Source organism: Geospiza fortis, unplaced genomic scaffold (assembly GCF_000277835.1).
Source record: "Geospiza fortis unplaced genomic scaffold, GeoFor_1.0 scaffold186, whole genome shotgun sequence".
NCBI lineage: Eukaryota > Metazoa > Chordata > Aves > Passeriformes > Thraupidae > Geospiza > Geospiza fortis.
In genome coordinates this window covers 412027-431218 of record NW_005054331.1, presented here as the reverse complement: position 1 = coordinate 431218, position 19192 = coordinate 412027, and the positions used below count along the sequence as shown (strand labels likewise).

General features: G+C 36.3%; 1 protein-coding gene across 1 annotated transcript in view; it reads right to left on the bottom strand.

The window, feature by feature from the left end:
- Positions 1 to 2141: 2141 nt before the first annotated feature.
- The window catches only part of ALX1 (ALX homeobox 1), a 17897-nt gene continuing 846 nt past the window's right edge, over positions 2142 to 19192 (bottom strand). The window contains exons 2-4 of the mRNA XM_005421578.1: positions 17209 to 17513; positions 13512 to 13640; positions 2142 to 2760 (exon numbers count right to left, since the gene is read on the bottom strand). Of these exons, the coding sequence (XP_005421635.1) occupies positions 2440 to 2760; positions 13512 to 13640; positions 17209 to 17513 (755 nt within the window). The 3' untranslated portion in view covers positions 2142 to 2439. The remainder of the gene's footprint in view (positions 2761 to 13511; positions 13641 to 17208; positions 17514 to 19192) is intronic.

Here is a 19192-nt window from a genome sequence, read left to right as displayed (position 1 = left end):
GTCTTTTATTTTCCCCTTTGGTTTTGGAAGCTTCAAGCGCCTAAAATTCTTGTAATATGTTGAAAATGGATGCTAATTCTGTAATAAATCTGCAATTGCAATAAATTCCTAGGAATTGTTGTATTTTACTCCTGACATAAAAAAAATCTTGTACAAATTATTTTGGGGGGATTTCAGAAGAAAACAATAGCAAACTCTGCTATGAAAATAAATAAGTAACTTGAAAGAGGCAATAACAAAAATGGATCAGAGATTGCCAGCTAAACTTTTCCTTCTTTGTCCACTAATGAAACCCTAACAAAAGTTCTGGAAATTGCTTTGGCATGTTCTAAATATTATACCTTAAAAGTAATTATGTGGAAACTGAATAAAATTTAACAAAAAATAAATCAACTGAAAACACTTCACTAAAAACTCCATTGTATTTCCAGCACTTTCATCCTTCTGGGTGTTGCAAAAGTGTCTATAGAAAACTAATGCCTCTACCTGTACCAATAAAATTCTTTATTTTCTTTTTTTTGCTTTAAAACATAAGTCTAGTTTTACTGCTCTCTAAACAGACCATAAAAAATGGAAAAGATAACTTCTAGCCAGAATACTCTTTTCCAGCTCCTCAGGCCAAAGTAGAAGCTAATTTTTAGAAGGAGAATCGAATCAGGAAACCACAAATTGGAGTATATGTATGTGTTAAAATCTGAGTTTATTACTAGTGGAAAATAGGACAACCTTCCTTTCAGCTGTGTAAGACTCTGCTGTAAAAATCCCATTTTTAGTTGATCCTGATGGTTTCAAAGTCAAGTTTGTTTATTCTTGAAAGACTACAGAATGAGTCCATCTCCTATTTTTGTTTCAAGTTTAGCCCCCATGAGTGGGAGAAGAGAAAATCTGGGGATTCCTGTGTGTTTGTTTTTGTGGTAGTTCACCAGTTGCTGTGGTGAAATCTGCTTCCTGATCTTCCCGTCTTCCCCCATGCACCCTCTGTTCCTAACTAATGGCCAGAGAGAAAAGCAAGAATGAGCAGGGGGTGCCCTGAGAGTTGTATCCTGTTCTAATCACAGCCATGCAAGTCCTTCTTTATTTCAATTAATTTTCTTTGCCTTTATGAACCTGAGAGACTGACTGTTGCTTTCAAAGAGGCTGACATTTCACTCATCTGAAGGAGCTTGGAATGTGACAGGGGAAAGGGAGGAGAAGTAAATCAAAGCAGATATCAATTCTCCAGATGTAAAGTATTTTTCTTCTCCTCTATTTTTTTTCCACCCGAAATGTCAGAAAGTCTGCTGACATTTTAATTCCTTTGTGATAGGCTGGGAGCTGAGAGCCAAGTCCTGCTGCCACTGCAGTCAAAAAGATTTTTCCCATATACTTTAAGAGTAGCAAATTTGTCTTACACTCTGGAAAGCATATAAGCAAAGTTTCAACAAAATGTAATTAAAACTAAAATGATATTAACATCATCAGGATCAGATACAAACTGAAACTGACAAGCCTTGTTGGACTTTTTTGTTTCAATTTGACCATAGAGTAGCAAAACCCAGTAAAATGGACTGTACTGGAAGTAAGACCTCAGTGTTGGGTTGTTTGGGGTTTATCCCTAATCTGAATTCTGTTAAAAGTGTAGGAGTACTATTCCATGCTGTCTATTAGTCACCCAAGCTTCATGACACCCTATCTATAACCTTTAAGATTTAATTTAAATTTACTAGTTGACACATAATCTGTGCACATCTTTTAAAACTCTATTAAGCACTGTGATCCTACTTTTAGCGTTATATTTGACCAAAAATAATCTCATTATCTTTAATAGAAATACACTCAGGTCCATAAGGTAAAGTAGTACCTTATATTCTTATTACATTAGTTGTTCATTGATATAAATTCAACAAGATCAACATGCATTTAGCAAAACAGTAGAGCTGGCTTAGAGCAGCAGCACAGTGCTGAGAGAACTCAGTCCACAAATTCTACCTACAACATGAATGGGCATATATTTCCCTCTTGGCGTGGTGTGCTTAGAGATTTACATCATGGGTTCACTATAATAAATTTATTTTTCTTAACCAGTTGTTCCTTTATGAAGTACTCATTTGTAAAGCATGAACTTTTTATACAAGACTGCTAAAAACTACGGACTAGACACATTTGCTTAGTAGTTTTATTTTTTTTCAGGTTCTATAATCATATTTCATCAACTGGTACAACAAAACATATATAAAAAGCAAAACAAAGAGGGCTTGTTGAGCTTGATGCATGGTAAATCTATTTGGTTTATTCTTGGTTTATTGTTAAATATTATATTGCATTTCTTAAAGCAGACATCGTGTATATTGTGATTTCTAGCATTCCACACACAGCAGCTTATTGTTGTTCCCTTTAAATATGGGAAATAAAAATGGTTTTAGTTTGCTTTAAAAAAAAAAAAGAGAAGGTACTGCTATATTACATGGCCCAAGAAATATTGGCAGCATGCTCTTTGGCTTTCATCCGTAGAACTGCAATGCTGGAGGACCTCCTTTCAAACTCTGGCTTGGTTTCAAAAGCATGTCCATTGGTTGCCCCAGAAAGCAATGAGTCAGTGAAAAAATTATTGAGGGGCATGTGGCTAAATTGATTCTGGTGGTTTGAAAAGCCTGTGTAGCCAGAATCTGTCCGGGGTGAATGGGAGTAAGGTGTCATACAGGAGGACGTATCTCGTGGCAGCATGCAGGAGGTAACCACAGAACCACTGGCCGCATTCCCTGCCCACAGATTGTTCTGAATCTGGAACATATAAAATGAACACAATTAAACTCAGTCCATCCTTTGTTTTCTGCAATGCTTGGTTTGCTTTACTTCATATATAATTAGTTCCCCTCTGAAACAAGCAACAAGAATTTAACAAGTTCTCTGCAATCATGTCAGAAAATAGTGCGAAGAGATCACATCAGACAAAATATGAGATCGTTCACTTAAGAGAAAGGGCTGATGAGTCATGTTCCTTACTTTGTCATCCATTTGTCCTGTGGCTCCATATATATGTCTAGTATTGAACCTCAGGATGCCATCAGCCCAGCCAGTCAATAAAATTAATGGAAACACACAACTGACATCAGAAAAAAAGAGTCAAAGGAGTGTACAAGATCATAGATATTTTCAACATAAAGGCTTCTCCTCATTAGAATTCCCATTGTAATGGTCGGAAAAGGGTGAACAAAACAAACCAATTTGGATTTCTCAAGCAATAAAGCCCAACAAGTATTTGAAAAATTTAATAATAAGAAGCCTTGCATAATTACTTTAAAAGAAATGAAACCCTAAAACACAGAAATTTCTGATAATACATTCAAGACCTTTTCTTAAATTTGTTTCAAAGATAGATTTGACATAAAATTTCTTTTCATGACTTTTTATGTGAAGCTATATTTTAAGGGCATTTCTGTTTCAGCATTCAGTCTTAACAAGCTGCATTGTGCATCCCTGGAAAACGTTGCATGACAGAGTAGGACACAAACGTTGTGGTTACCAGCAATGTCTGGAGCAACCATGTATTCAAGCTTTTATATATAATCCTTTCTATACTTGACAGTTGCTTAAAGCTCCATTCTGAATCTCAGGCCTTCTACCACAGATGCGATTTATGGGTAGGTATTTTTCACTTGTTCGTTACTAGATGAACAGACAGAAAGATTTTTAAGACCTAACATAAGTCAGCTCTTATTGTTGTCTCAGACTGCGTGGTCTTTCATTCCTGCTCTATTCACTTCACTTTGATCAAGCTTCACACTCAGTAACTGCCCTTCTGTTTTTCCAAACTCTCTACTCTCTCTCTATAAGTACTACTTGCATATCGTATAATTTCTGACATACTCGATCGTCCTCAGTCATTCCTCATTTACACACACCATTATACAATTTACAGCTTTGTATGTCTTCTCCACTTTTAACTATATACCTCTCCTGAATGCTGATTTTTTTAATGTACAAATAACATCAGGCAAGACATTTTTAGCACCCATTCACAATACAGATCTTGTCAGACAGTAACTATATCCTTTCCTATTTGTTTTCCTTTGCTAAATTTGTCTTCACTCTAAAAATCTGTTCTCTGTTCAGTATATCCTTGCCCTGATGCACTGCAATTGAGCCCACGTGTCTTTGTTCTCTGTGATATGTTGGAGTAACTCAATTACTCTTCAGTTAGCACTGAAAAGTGAATTCCCACTTCAAACTTAATTCTACATTCGCATTCCAAATCCACAGACAAAGGAATTTTGACTTTAAGATATAAAGGTTATCTCTCTAGCTGAGTGATTTTTTCTGTCAAAGTAGAGGTCAGAGGAAGTAATGAATTATGACAGACACACACATATGCACACACAGAATGAAAACATGCTTCTAAGGCTGATGAGTTGTGTTTTCCCCCATTGTCCTATCACTTTGCAACAGCACATACCAAACCACCAACAAGCTAAAGCGATAAATTATGGTTCGCTGAACTCCTCTAGCTGAGATCTAGTGCAGATAGGAAGGATGAAACTGTCTTATTTTAAAAGTTTATATTTTAAACAGTTATATTAGCAAGGTCATCAGGAGCTGACAAACTAATCTGGACTCCTTGGGAATTCCAGCAGCAAAAATATAATCCAGTAAATGCTCCATTTTGCTTTCCTCTGAAATCATGGAGCAACTCATCTCCCCAAACTCTGGGTCTGCTCAGCTTGTTTACACAGACATGCATGCATGCAGTTGTAGTTCCACACACGCTCATGGATGTGCCTTTCCATGCACACCCACACAGCTGGGCACACATCAGGCTTCTGCTCCTGCATATTTTAGGTGATCTGCTGGGAGGCGATGGAGGAAGTAAGGTCACTAAGGAAGGATATGGAAGAATTTTCCTTCTTGTGGGCCTCCTGACGTCTATATGAGGAAATCTAAAAAAAGTTTCAGAACTTTCCAGGTACCCCCTCTCATAATCACTTTTCAGAAGACTCAAACATCAGCCCATGGGAGACTCTCTACAGTTTGACATGATTCCCAGCTGTCTTATTACTCCTTCATTAACCTACCTGAGCCAGTTTTGACTTATAATCAGACAAATTTCCCCAGGGAGAAACTAGTTAACCTATGCAGTGTCTAATACATGAGCTGTTTCTGAAGGAGTTCATAATCTCCTAAACTAACTTACATGCAACAAAGTCTTATTTATCTGATGTACTGAAATTTCTTTCTAAGAAATGCTATGCCAAATGCTGCAGTCACCCAGACAGCATAGATATAATTAGGGGAGGAATTAAAAAAAAAAGTTTAAATACAAACATGAACAAGTTTGCCTTTAATAGAGTCATGATGGGAAATCTTCAAAAGGTTCAGAGGCTCAGTTAGAAAGTGCCCAATAACCTATGTGGCTTGGAGGAATCACAAAACCACTCTTTCTTTCCATACTTTGAGTAGTTTGGTTTGCAGTAAACTAAGTTTAGTACCACCAATTTTCCTGATATTTTTATTCTAGACAAATCTCTTTCAATTTAGGTTCAGTGAGGTTGCACAGGTGTAAATGAGAACCGAATTCAGGTGCAAATCCTAAAATATGCCAATGTCTTTTTCAAGAAATATACGAACAAGCTATTAATTTCCAAAACTTTTAAATGAGTGCACTAGATTTCTTCCTTAGAGAAAGGAATTCAAATTATTAAACTTAACTTCAGGAATGCCACAAGATTCAAGGAGAGCTTTACATCTTTTCTCATGAGGCACTTATGCCTTCCAAAACAATGTTTCAGTTATATCAATTTTCTATTCATTTTAGTTGATTGAGTGACTTCACATTTGGTATTAAATGTTCATTTCTTCACAAGGATTTACAGCATAAATATCTTGTAGTGAAATTTAGGTGCAGAAGGTATTCCTGTATTAAAAATAAATACAGTAATGTTTCACAATAAGTCAAAATGATCAGACCTTCTTCTGGTATGTTAGAAGGAAAAGCGACATTATGTACATGAATTTAAAGAAAATATTTTTCCTCTTAAAATCTTGTGTGATCCACGAACTATATAAAAGGCAATTCAGAGGCTGTGAATGAGGCCATACATACAGCACATCTCTGGTTTCTGTTAACATCACAAACAACTTGAGCTTTGCTCTTGTGGTTACCATGAAATTACCAGAGCCCTTCAATATATTTACCTACTGTATGTTTTATACACACATACACATGCACACACACCCTTCCTGATCGAAAAAGAAATAGGATTTCATCGCTGTGACAAGAACATAACTGGAGAGTTATGGTTGTTAACATGGTTATGATATAATTTCCTAGGCACATGACCTTCTGTTGACACTGCAGAGGAAAAAGAGCTGAGGAATTGGTCATCCCGCTTGGTGTCATTGCTTTTTTCTGTTACATTTTCAAGCTCCCTGAGCTTCAGCCTTTTTATGCAGCCCCTGGAGAAACCACATAAATTCAAATATCAAATTTTTCTGGGAGTTTTGTTATCATTTCCCTAGCCTTTGAGTCAAATTCTTGACTCGTGTTGTTTCAGTTGCCTGCCTATGCAGACTAGAGACTGTCTCTGTTTGAGTGCACACCTTTTAGTGCTTCACATGGGAAACAAAACTCTAATTTCTTTTAAGATCTCTAGATATCAAGACATGTTATTATTATATTACATACTAAATGTTATATGTGCTGAATGTTATTGTAATTACTCTAGTAATTAGAAACTACATATTTCCTCTGTGGAAAACAACAGTTGCACTAAATGAAGAGTTAAGAATTTATGTAATTATAGAAAACATGTGAATGTCTGATTGATTTGCTAAATTTTTGTCACTCCTCCACTTGCACTACCAGAAAATATCGCATCTGTGCTAGCACAAGAAGCTACTCTCAGGAGATTAAATGCAATAGCTGTTAAACTGCTCAAAAGTACTAGTTCACAGCTTGTATCTGTTGGTCATTCCTAGTCTATCACCACAACTAATTTGGTCTGTAAATTTCCACTTTTTTTCTGGGTGCCTCTTTAGAACATCTGAAATACAGGTAGAAATTTGCCTGTACTTCCTAAGTAGATTGTAGATTCTCAGCATAATTTAAACTGAAAAAAGCCTCTGGGATTATTTTTCTAAACCTTTGCTTGCAGCTACTCTCGAATTTAGACAAGGTTACTCAAATCCCATCCAGCCATTTTTTGAGTCGTTCCAGCTGCAGGGGTTCATTAATTTCTATGGGCAATTTGACCCAATGCTTCACCGCTCTCATTGTATTTTTACATTTATATCTAGACAGAGCACTTCTCGGTGTTTAATTTGTGACTATTTTGTAGGAGCTGATGGACAAGTGCACATGTGAAGATCACCTGTACGTATTGGGCTCACATATGAGAGAGATGCAGCACATAATTTGCTGATATAAATAAAATGCTAATTAGCACATGATAGTGAGAGACTTAACGATACAGATTTAAAATATATGATAGACCCCTTCAGTCCACATTTGTCTTACACGTGGTGAACAAAATAAAACTCTGACCATTAGATTCCACACTTAAGTTTGCTAAGCATCAAAATAATGTAGGATTTGAAAAGTCATCAAGATTTCATTCCCGTATGGGATGTTTTGTAAACTGTAAATTCTCCCTACTGCAATCTTGAGGCCACTTATAATATGGATTAATTATATTTCAAGTCTGTGATACAGTTAAATACAATATTTTACATTTTGAAAAATACTATTAAAATTTTTGTGTATCTTAGGGGAAAAAAATAAGAATTTGCCATATAATTAAGCCCCAGTAAAGTCACTCACACTTAAAGAAATACATGTTTCACAAAAAAAAAACCCACAGAGCAACAAACTGAATGTTGAGACTATGAAAAGGACCACATACAGTGGTGGTTTATTACCCAGAAAAAATAAAAGTGCAGTGCATAAGCTACTTAGTGTGGAACAGACACCACCCAGAAAAATTGGAAGTGTCACTCCCCTCTTGTTGGAAGATCAGCCACAGCAGGGCAAGTGAGCACACATGCAGAGACACACACCATGCAGGTGGTGGCTCAGCCCGAGCCCCATGCTGTCACAGCCAGACAGCATGAGTGAGTGATAAAACTTCTTTGAAGCCAGCTCAGAGATGTCTGCCACATCTACTCATGCTCAGTCAGTGTACCCATAGCCTTAATGAACTATTGTGATTAACTGTCATTTATGTGTCTACTACAGTTAAAAGAAATTTTAAGTCATATAACATGTGGCCTCTAATACATTCCATATGAACATTTAATTGGAGCATGTAACTTTGATTATTGCTAATGAGGATTAGCCATATGTACCAAGGCTAGAGCAAACGATAATGATGATCCAAGGACTTAGTACTTAACACATGTATGCTGATACTACTTCTACGCTCTTTGACTGCCAACACATCATGTGATGCCATGCTGTTCAACATATTAATTTGATTTATCATTATGGTGGATGGAAGGCAAATTTCAGCCTCTTCCTTCTATTTATGAGATTTCAACAGTTTCCTTTCTTTCTAGACCTTCTATATCATTCCTGTTCCCATACTTCTGAAAAGCTTTTATTGTCTTAGGATTCCCACCTGCACTAGATTGGGCTTTTTCAACTGAAACCAAAAATTAAATTCTATCCTATCCAAGTCTTGCCTGCATTTTCAAGAAAATTTAAAAAATACCCAAACATTTTACAGGTGATATTAAGAGGGAAAGTAGAGTGGTGTGACAAAATTAATCCTTTTAAAGGAACTTAGAAGAAAGATTACAACAAACTAACATGATTCAAAGAACAAGGAGGAAAGATGCAAAGAAAGGAAAGAGCCTAGACAGGAGAAAATGTTGACCTTTTTTATCTGCTTTTCAACGCTACAATTTAATGTTTATTTACATACTGATGAACTTATAAAGATAACATCTTTATCAATTTGATTCACAGAGGGAAAGCTGTGATAATAGTATAGGCTCTTGTGTGTGTAAATAGGGGAGGAGGGGTAAAATGAAATTTTGTCTCAGGTTTTCTTGTTAGTTCTCACAGATGATCATTGAATCTGATGAGATCAAGTACCTTTGTAACAGGAACCTTCCCGCTAACATAGGGTGGCAGAGGGAGTCAAATAAAGACCAATAAGGTGAGAGAAGAACAAAGCTAAAGAGGCTTTTTTATTGTTCCTCTTCCAACATATTTATACATCTGTGTAGATAACTACAAATGGCTGCAGCTGAACCAGGTATCAAAATAAAAAAAATGTTGGCAGATCATCTTACCTATTTTACACCTTATGTTTCAGGAATAAAAATTTTAATTGATCAGAGTTTTTGACAGCTGTAAAGGGAACCCATGTCTGGCATAGAAGTCCCTTTGGTTAAGTCCCCTAAACACAAATGTCTAATACTTATCTGACCATGGCTGCTTAAAATGAAGGATGGATCCTTCTTTTAAATCCTGTTCATCAACACTTCAACAGAGTCTCAGATATCCTGAGACATATTCAGTAATACTCTATGCTGTATTTAAGTGACAAAAATAAGTAAGGCTTGTTTACTAACATTCACTCTGGTGAAATGAAGTAAACTTCCCCATGAAGGGAATCTGCATTCATTTCCCCACTGCTTTTAAGATGTTCCATCTTCACTTTCATAGCAATAGGATATTGCTAGTTAAGCTAAAAATGTCTTGGATATGTGTTTTCCTGAGTGCACTTAAGATGACTTAGAATACAATGTGTTGTATCTGCAAAAAACGTTGAAGTTCAAACACTGAAATTAGAGAAACTGAAAACTTTTACTAAAATTAAAGAAAATCACTGTCCATAAAATTTTCCTAGAAAAATCTGATTTTCAGCATAATGTTGTTAGAGCTTTGAAAAAAAATCGGAATAACAGATGATTTTTCTAGAATATTGCACAAACAGCCCTTCTCTGTAACCCAGGTTTTGATAGTATAATTAATGGAAGATATATGCATGCAGAATTTGGCCAGTTTAGGAGATATTCAATTTCTTGGCAGGTTCAATTCAGGAGATATTCAATTTCTCAGACAAGCAACTAGAAAAAAACCAAGCAAACAAACAAAAAATCTAAAGTCAATATACTGTAAAAATAATTAAAATTGGACTGAAAGAGCAAAGCAAAGAATTATGATCTACCAAAAAAAATTAAAATTGTTATTATTGTGAAGATAAACACGTGGAATTTAATAGCAAAATTGGACTGGATTATAGAGAAAGGTGTTGGACCAGATCACCTTCAGAGGTCACTTCCAACCTCAACCTTTTTCTGACTCAGAGCCAACCTTCTGTCTTAAATGAGTTGAAAGATTCATTTTCTCACAAGAGAAACTTTCCAGGTTTATGAAGTCACACAATGCATAGCAGCATGATGTTCTTAATTTCTACTTGATGAAGATAATTGGTGAAGAGACTAAGCAGAAGTCTCCACAACACCCTCTGTCGACTGCAAGAGACCGATGCTTCTGCTGGAATGCAACCAAGATGTGTTTTCTCAACATATCCATGGCTGGACTCAAAACAGAAAAATCCACAGGCTGCAAATCCTTATAATGCACACCAGAAATTCATATTTGTTCCTGCTCTTTCTGCCATAAAGCTGTAAACTGCTCAGCTTGATTTCATCCTTTTTCAACATTCAACCTATATTTTTTTCCAGCAACAGGGAGTCTGTTTTTCTCCATGTTGTTTCTTAAATAAACTCTAGTGATCTGTGTTCCACAATACACAAGAAAAAAATTACTTATTTAAAAGTACATTTAAAAATTGTTTATTTAAAAGTATGGCAAAGCTTGTCTAATATTTGCTTATTTCATTGTCACAAAAGTGCCTGTGATGGTGGTGATATGGGAATAAAAGTAAAGGGAAAAAGGATATTTGTTTTCTTCTCTTACATTAACTACAATGAAATAAAGGAATTGTTGGGGAAATCAATTTATAGCATTAAAATGAAACCATTTTATATACCTTTTCTGCCTGAGTTGTGAGATAGATTGATGAATTTATAGCAAGTCATGAGATGTGTATTTATTTTCCATAAGTGAAGCACTTAATAATGGACATCTAGTTCAAAAGATTTGCATGCAGTGATGTTAGTAGTCATGTTTTTAAAACGGATTTTCATTATCTCAGTCATTCTCACTGGAAATGTTACATATATCATAGAGATGTGGTTTTACCAAAGAACAGGATTTCAGAATATGAAAACTATGAAGAATTACCACAAAGTTAGCAAGACAATGAATTTTTATTAAATGTTCTGTAATAATTGCCTGGATACCTACTCATGTACAGAAAAGTAGCCAGATTTTTCTCTGAGGAGAGGACTACCTTGTTTCTAACACGTAGCCAAGCTATGCGTGCAAGCCCTCAGCTGAAACAGCCAAAGTGCACTTACACCTTCATTCAGCTCCTTGTTCTTGAACAGCAAGAACAGCAGAACAGCACAAGGCAGCATTCTCATGCAGGTGACCAGACCCAATTATATATTTATGCCTCTCTGTTTACCTGCAATCTGCTAGTCTGTGCTTGTAGGTGAGCACGTGGCATTTATGCTTGTGAATGTATATTCACATTTTGTATTCTACACACTAGAGATGCTTGATTTAAGATGATGGAGCAAGCATTTGCATTTCAATCTTCTGTTTTTAAGAATTTATTAACTAGTGATGGAAATATTTGTCAGGCTGAAGCTTAGTTGTGTCATCTGCCTAGTAGATTTTTTTTGACAAAAAATATAAACAAATGCAGACAATTAATCTTTTTTACGATCTGAAAGTACAGAATAGATCTTTTATTGGGTTAGAATTTTATAGATCATATTATCATATAGTTAAAAAATGTGGGATTATTGAAAAACATTAATTTTAGAACAATCATTTTAGATGTAGATGTAATTTGGGTTATTGCCCTGCTACATTTTAAAATAAAACCAGATTACTTACAAGTGCCACAACAGCTGAAATTGTTGTGTCCATGTTCTGAGCTGCTGGAGCACAGGGCAGCTCTGACCCCAGCACCAAACCTAGTAATATGTAACCTCTTCAGAGGTAAAGTACATTAAACTGAGTAGATAACACATGAGCCAATGACCCCTGGTTCATAGCTAATCACATTCATAGAATGATAGAATCACTAAGGTTGGAAAAGACCTCCAAGATCATCAGGTCCAACATTTCACCAAACACTGCCATGCCAACTAAAGCATAGCACTAATTGTCATTTCCAGTCAATTCTTGGACACTTCCAGGGATGGTGACTCCACCACTCCAATGCTTACCACCATTTCAGTGAAAAAATTCTTCCTGATGTCTGACCTGAACGTCCCCCAGCTCAGCTTATTTCCTCTTAGCCTGTCACTTGTTCTCTGGGAGAAGAGACCAAGGCCCATCTTGCTACAATCTCATTTCATACAGTTGTAGAGAGTGGTAACGTCTCCCCTCCAACTCCTTTTCTCCAGGCAAAAAAGCCCAACTCCCTCAGCTGCCCCTCACAGGACTTGTGCTCCAGACCCCTCCCCAGCTCCATTGCTCTTCTCTGAACATTTTCCAGCCCCTCAATGTCATTCTCATAGTGAGGGGCCCAGAACAGGACGCAGAATTTGAAGTGCAGCCTCACCAGTGCCAAGTACAGGGACAATCCCAGCCCAGGTCCTGCTGGCCACACTATTGCTGATCCAGGCCAGGATGCCATTTGCCGTCTCGGCCACCTGGGCACAGCTGGCTCACGTTCAGCTGCTGACAACCACCACCCCCAGGCCCTTCTCTGCTGAGTCAATTTCCAGCCACTCTTCCCCGACCCTGAGGAACTCTTCATTCGGCCAATTTAGAGCATGACCGAAGCAAGCTCACATAGAATATGAGTGGTTTTTTTTAAGGTTGGGAGAGACCCCGCTACCTAATGAAGCTGAACAGCACCAAAACACCAGTAGTGGAAGAGAACGGTGCAAGACTTTTTTTGCTTTGCATGGTGCTTTTTTTTTATTAATTATGTGGTAAAAGCAATGTGTAGCCAGAGACATGAAAAAAATGGCTCTAAAATAAAGATATTCAATGTGCTAAAACAAGCAAGGAGCCAAACAAAAGCAGGGTGAGGCAAAGCAGTAAATCAAAGGAATGGAGAACTGAGACAGAAAATTTTTACTTCATTATGCAGTATACCTTATTATTTACTAACAGGGAACTGAAAAAACAAAAAAAAACCCAAATTCAACCAACTACAATGGTATGAGAGATTTGTCCTGTCCCTCTGCTTCTCTTTCCCAGTGATACACATTCAGTTCTGATCCTGCATGGCTATATTACAGTTTCATCCTAGTAGGACACTTGTTCTATTTAATGCTCTGTTGAGGTCTATAAGGAAATGATCCATGTTTGACACATCAGAAGGAAGCTGTCTAGAGATCAGATAGTTTATACTTCATCTTAGCAAAGTATACAAAACCAGAGTTGTTAGGACAGCTGCCAAATGTAGAACCAAAGTACTGCTTGGTCTTTACCATACCTGAGGGTAGCTGTCAGTCCTTGGAAGAACAGATACATCATAGGTGGCAGCAAAGTGGCTCTTGGCTTGCTGGATCTGACCATAGCGTTCTCTTTTTCTCCATTTTGCTCTTCGATTCTGGAACCAAACCTACAAGGAAAGAGTAATCAGGGTAAACAAAATTATATACTGTGCAAAGGGTTTTAGGAAAATAAGAGATTTTGGACAGCGGCTTTGAAAATTTCTGTTTATCTAAAAAAGATAAGTTCTCCACCTGGAAACTAATTTTTCGCTGTTTCAATCTTGTAAATGTCACACCTGCTAAACTTATCGCTGGCTATTTTAAATATACATATTGTTTCATTTATATTCCTCAAAACAAAGCAACAAACAAAACAAACAAACAGAAACAAAGACAACCTGAGAAAGATCAGTCGTAGCAAGTAAAAAAACATTCTCTTAAATTCCCATGCCCTCTGACTTGCTATAACTATCCGTAATCTGCCTCCTAGAGGTGTCCATAATCTTTATCAAGTGCAGTAATAAAAAGGCAGAAAAAATTGCCACAAGGACAGTAGTCTGCACAGCAGGAAAGGTTCCTATAAGGAAGGCTAAAAGGCCAGGAAAATAATAAAAAGTCACCATGTCACACACAGTTTTTGAACTACTGTGAATTCCTTTCACTTTGGTGTTAGGTGATACCTATTTCTTATAATGGAAGACAAAAAAATTGCGCTTTCAACTATGGAATAATTTAGATTTTATGCTTAAATTTGTTTATACTCCTTGGCCTGTTCTGTAATATTTTAAGTGTCAAGTACTATAACAAAAACCCATTATATGACAATTTCTTTCTGTTACTGATAACTGTCATTGTCCCATGGTCTTAATAATTTATTCTTGCCTTTCAGACAGTTTATTTTGGACTGGTTAGGCTATCCTGATGAATAAAGGGGATTGCTAAGAAAAGTAACACTGTATAAGAATAATATCCAACTAGTCATTGTTGTTCTTGTGTAAGCAAGCTCATTGAGACTTTTTTAAGTCACACTTTTAACTGAACCATTTATTTTTTTTTTTTTGAGGAAACCATGGCATTGGTTAGTCATCCTCCTAAACTGATCATTAATTCATTTTGATAGATACATAGAGGAATTATGCTTTTTTTATAGAAACTTCCTGTATTTTGAGGGACATTTTCTGACTCCATATTGTAGGATATTTAAAATAACACTGTTTGGTTTATGATTCCATTCTTGCATTGATCTTTGGAGAACTCAAGTGTCGTTTGATACTGCTCTTAAGCAACCAGGGCATAATTTTGCTCATTTTGATTCCCAAGGACTTGTGGCAAATGCGCCATCTTTTAAAAGATTCAGCAATCAAAGAAAGGCTCATGCATATAACCCCTGAGTATGTATTTTTAGGAGCCTTGGTGGTAAATTTGTGTTATTTATGATGCCTGAGGTTCAGCCAAAAGAAAAGGGAAGGCAAAAAATAAATCTCGTGTCTCCACAGAGGCATCAAGGACATGATAAGGAAATTTAGTCTTGAAGTTCTTTCCTTGAAAAAAGACCTTGACAATCTGCTTAAAATGGGTACCAATTACTGGACATGCAGCAGGAAAGAGAACAACTTAGATAAATTAGGTTCAGGTTGGCTCTCTCTGCATGTGTGCAGGACAAATATTAAATTGGATGTTGATGAAATGGTGGTGAAGGGAACTGTGGGTAAGGTATCCAGCTGATCACCCTGCTACACTAAATCAAACAATTTGCTTGAATTCATAGAAGTAAATGAGAAAAACCACTTTTTTTTTCCTTTGACAATCCCCCAAAATGTTTCTGTTTACACCACTTTACTAGAAACTTACTCTTGGCAGAGATAAAGTAACCATTTGCCTCCACAAAGCAATGTAGAAATCTGCTGCTTGTTATCCTTGAATTGCCAGATGCTTGCCTTTAATGACGTAAGGCCTTGCAAATTGCTTAATCTTGTGATGGAATACTGTTGCTACTCTGGATAGAAATGATCAACATGTCCTTCCAGATTTAGCATATAAGAATGCAAAGATCAGTTATCTTTTAAGAAAGGTAAGAACATGTTTAAATAAAATAAAAATAAATACTCTGTGAAAGTCTGATATAGACATATATTTTTCATTTACAATCTTCTTTTTAATACTCTTGCCATGTGAAGCCTCTAAATCTTAGGAAAAAAATGTGATCAAAAACTCAGATGACACACTTTAGTTCAATTTTCTCCTCCTTATTCTCGCTATTAATTTGTTCTTGAAGTAATTCGCTGTATTCCAGAATTATACATTTGTTAGAACAGTGTTTTAACATTATGCTACCTTCTTTTTCTTAAGTCAAGACTAAATCCCAATGAATGGAAGTGATACTTGGAAAGCTGTACCAAATTCAGGAGAGGAATTGTGCAGAGCCTAAAGAGTTAAAAGCCACTGAACCAAATTCCGTTGGCATTGCTGATATCACATCGATGTAACTGAACACACAGTTTTGGACTCTATTTTCTGATGACAATGGCAAATGTGAGGCCTGCTTGAATAGACATGAACACTTCTTTATAAAATTAATTAGCTGACTTTTCCTGAAAGTGTTTCTGATTTCATTTCAGTTTGTATGCATGTGCACTGATGTCTATTTCTCTCCATGCATGTGTGAGTACGTCTTTAATTACAAGTTGTGAAGTTGTTATCATATTCAAGCCACTAAATTAAAAAAATTAATCCCAGTCTGTAAGAATCAACAGGACTGTTATTCTCGAAATTGAAATAATGATTATTACCAGAACCGGAAAAATATGTAAAATGAAGATAAACTAGCAAAATGTGGCTCACACCCTTTTCTAACAGGAGACCTCTAAACAAGGGAAAGGCTGCATTTCCTGGAAATTTAGCTTCTTTTCTCACCATTGCACATCAAAAGCCATAAATATTATTGAGATTAGTCTATGAGCACATACTGAATGAATCACATTTGTACGCAGTTACGATATTCAAATAATGTACTAAGTGGTTACCAGTATGTTTTGTTACAAAAGCTAGAATAACATTATTAATGAGTTATGGAAGTTTAAAAATCAGAAATTGCACCTCCTAATTTTGTGATTTCTAAGATCATTCCATACGGAAAAGAAGAATTGATTATGTCCATGTTTTATACAGGCACAAAACTCACGCACACACATACCTATGTAAATACAGTATATAGATATATAGATATTTATACACATTTATGTATGCACAGTTTCACTGCACAGTCTTTGGATAGAAACAAGGAATTTGGTTACATTTTAGACTGTAATTTTCATGCCATGACACACACGGAATCCTCTGCATCTGAGCTCTGCATTGTCATCAGTCTGAACTACGTGGAACAAGTCTTTAGTGGGATCTTTACACATAACAACTCATGTTTTCACTGCCTGGAATTCTACAAGAGATCAAGACAGTTTTACTATTGATGTTGTTTTCTCATCCTTTAAACAAGTGTTCAGAACTGCAACACAAGCTATTTAAAAAAATAACAAGTTATTTTAGCACTAGAGCCTAACAGCTCATGTCCATAAAGAAATGAGGCAAAATGAGCTGTTTACTTTAGCTTTATGGGGTTTTGTACAATCCCCAAGAGTGTAATTTACTCATTCCTACAATGCACTATTTGTCATAGGAAGGCTGAAATCTGGTTCCTACCTGGACTCTGGCCTCAGTGAGCTCTGTTCTCAGAGCTAGCTGTTCTCTTACATAGACATCAGGGTAGTGAGTTTTCTGGAATACTTTCTCCAGTTCCTCCAGCTGCAAACTGGTGAAAGTTGTTCTGTGTCTCCTCTTCTTACTGCTGGAGACATTGCTGTCACACTTATCACCAAGTTCATCCAGGTCCCCCTTCTCCTGCGGCCCTTTCACTGGAGACATCCTGAGATTGTTGCAATTGTCCATGGGCCTGCTCAGCTCTGTGTGAAGAGGCTGTCCTTCCACTTTAGTAATCCCGTAGTTCACTGCATACAGGGTGGGTTAACAGCTGGTTAATAAATGATCAAGGGGGAAGGAGAGGCGTTTAGATTCAGGAGTTCATATAAAACAGTTTCACAAGGAACCAGATTCCATCGTGGCAGTGTTATTTCTTTATGAGATCATTGAAGAGGAATTTGTAATATTAACTACAGATAGAATAAAAGTGCTAAGTCACATTGAATTTGAACTGAGAATGATATCTGAGAATATCATCTGGAAATTTACAGAGTAAGGTGACTGTGCAAGAGACTTGGATATTTTCACCCTACCACTACTGCTGCTAAAGTAGTTAACAATGCATGAAATCAGCCTCAGCTAGAGTTGTACAGATAAGGAATCTTAGCCCAAAACAGATTTTCATAACAGAGACGCAAAACTATTGACAAATGTGCCTTTAAACTTGGAAACAAATGTAAAAAACTTCTATTTCTATGAAAATACAAACTAACAGTGTAGTAAACTTAATAGTTGTAAACTGACAAACCAAGAAGCAAATGAAACCAAAAATTAAATTCGCTTTTAAAATTCAATAAATTCCATATGCCTTCTTTTGCATTTGTGAAGTGGAATTGTTTCCAATGAGGTTTGTTATGGTTACAAAATACAGCACATTTCTGCAAAATGTTAACTCACTAAAAGAGATAGTTTCATATAATTTGTAAAATAATCGCAGGAATTATTTGTCTTTAGGTAAAACTTGAGTACTAGAGATAAGAAATATTCTACAGTAGCTTCTTAATAAGAAATGAAAACATTTCCTACTTTTCAATATTTTTTTTCACATATCACTGGAAAAGTAATAAGTTGAAGAATTCAAAAAAACTTATTTTTTTCTAAGAAAAAGGTGGAAAAAAAGATTCAAACTCTGTAGAAATTAAAACTTACAACCATGCTATGTAACAGAATAAGCTTGCTTTGAGATTGTCTCACGTTCTCAGTAATTTCTTTTCTTTCAATTCGAGCTGATTGCAGTGAAACACAATTTTCAGATACTTACCATCAACACATACATAGATAGGAAATGCCCCAAAGCCCTCGAGGCACACAATAAATTAGCCAATTAAGAAAAACTTCAATGTATAAATCAATTTCCTATAGGTTTTTGTTTTTTAAATTACATTTGAAGAAATCTATCAATGTCTCACCATTTTTTTCGTACAAATAAAAGAACTTTCTCAAAAAAATATATATACTTCAATGACTATATGAAATCAAAAAGCATATCATAGTGTTAGTCTTACTGCAACTGATCTTAACCATGTTTTCCAATTTTTCTAGGAAATTAGTTTGTCATTTTTTTTCTATAGCGATTTTCATCACCTTGGAATAATGAGGAAGATTTTGAATGTTTTAAAAAGAAAATATTCCTCATTCTCCCCGCTGATAAGCTAGAAAATTTTAATACTTGATAAAATGTTTATCACTATTGTTCGGGGTTTTCGGGGACCGACGGGGTTTTCGGAAAAATCACCGTCCCGCATCAATTGGTAACGCTGCAGAGAACCCCGCTACCGTCGCAGGACGATATTTGAAGGAAGCAGAGATGACCAGGCTGCCTTCCGTTCCTTCCCCGGATCGGCACCGCAGAGCCGGCCGTGTCCGGGCTCCCTCCGACGCCGACACGCCGGCGATGCTTTTCCCGGGAGTCTGCTGGGGGGAAACG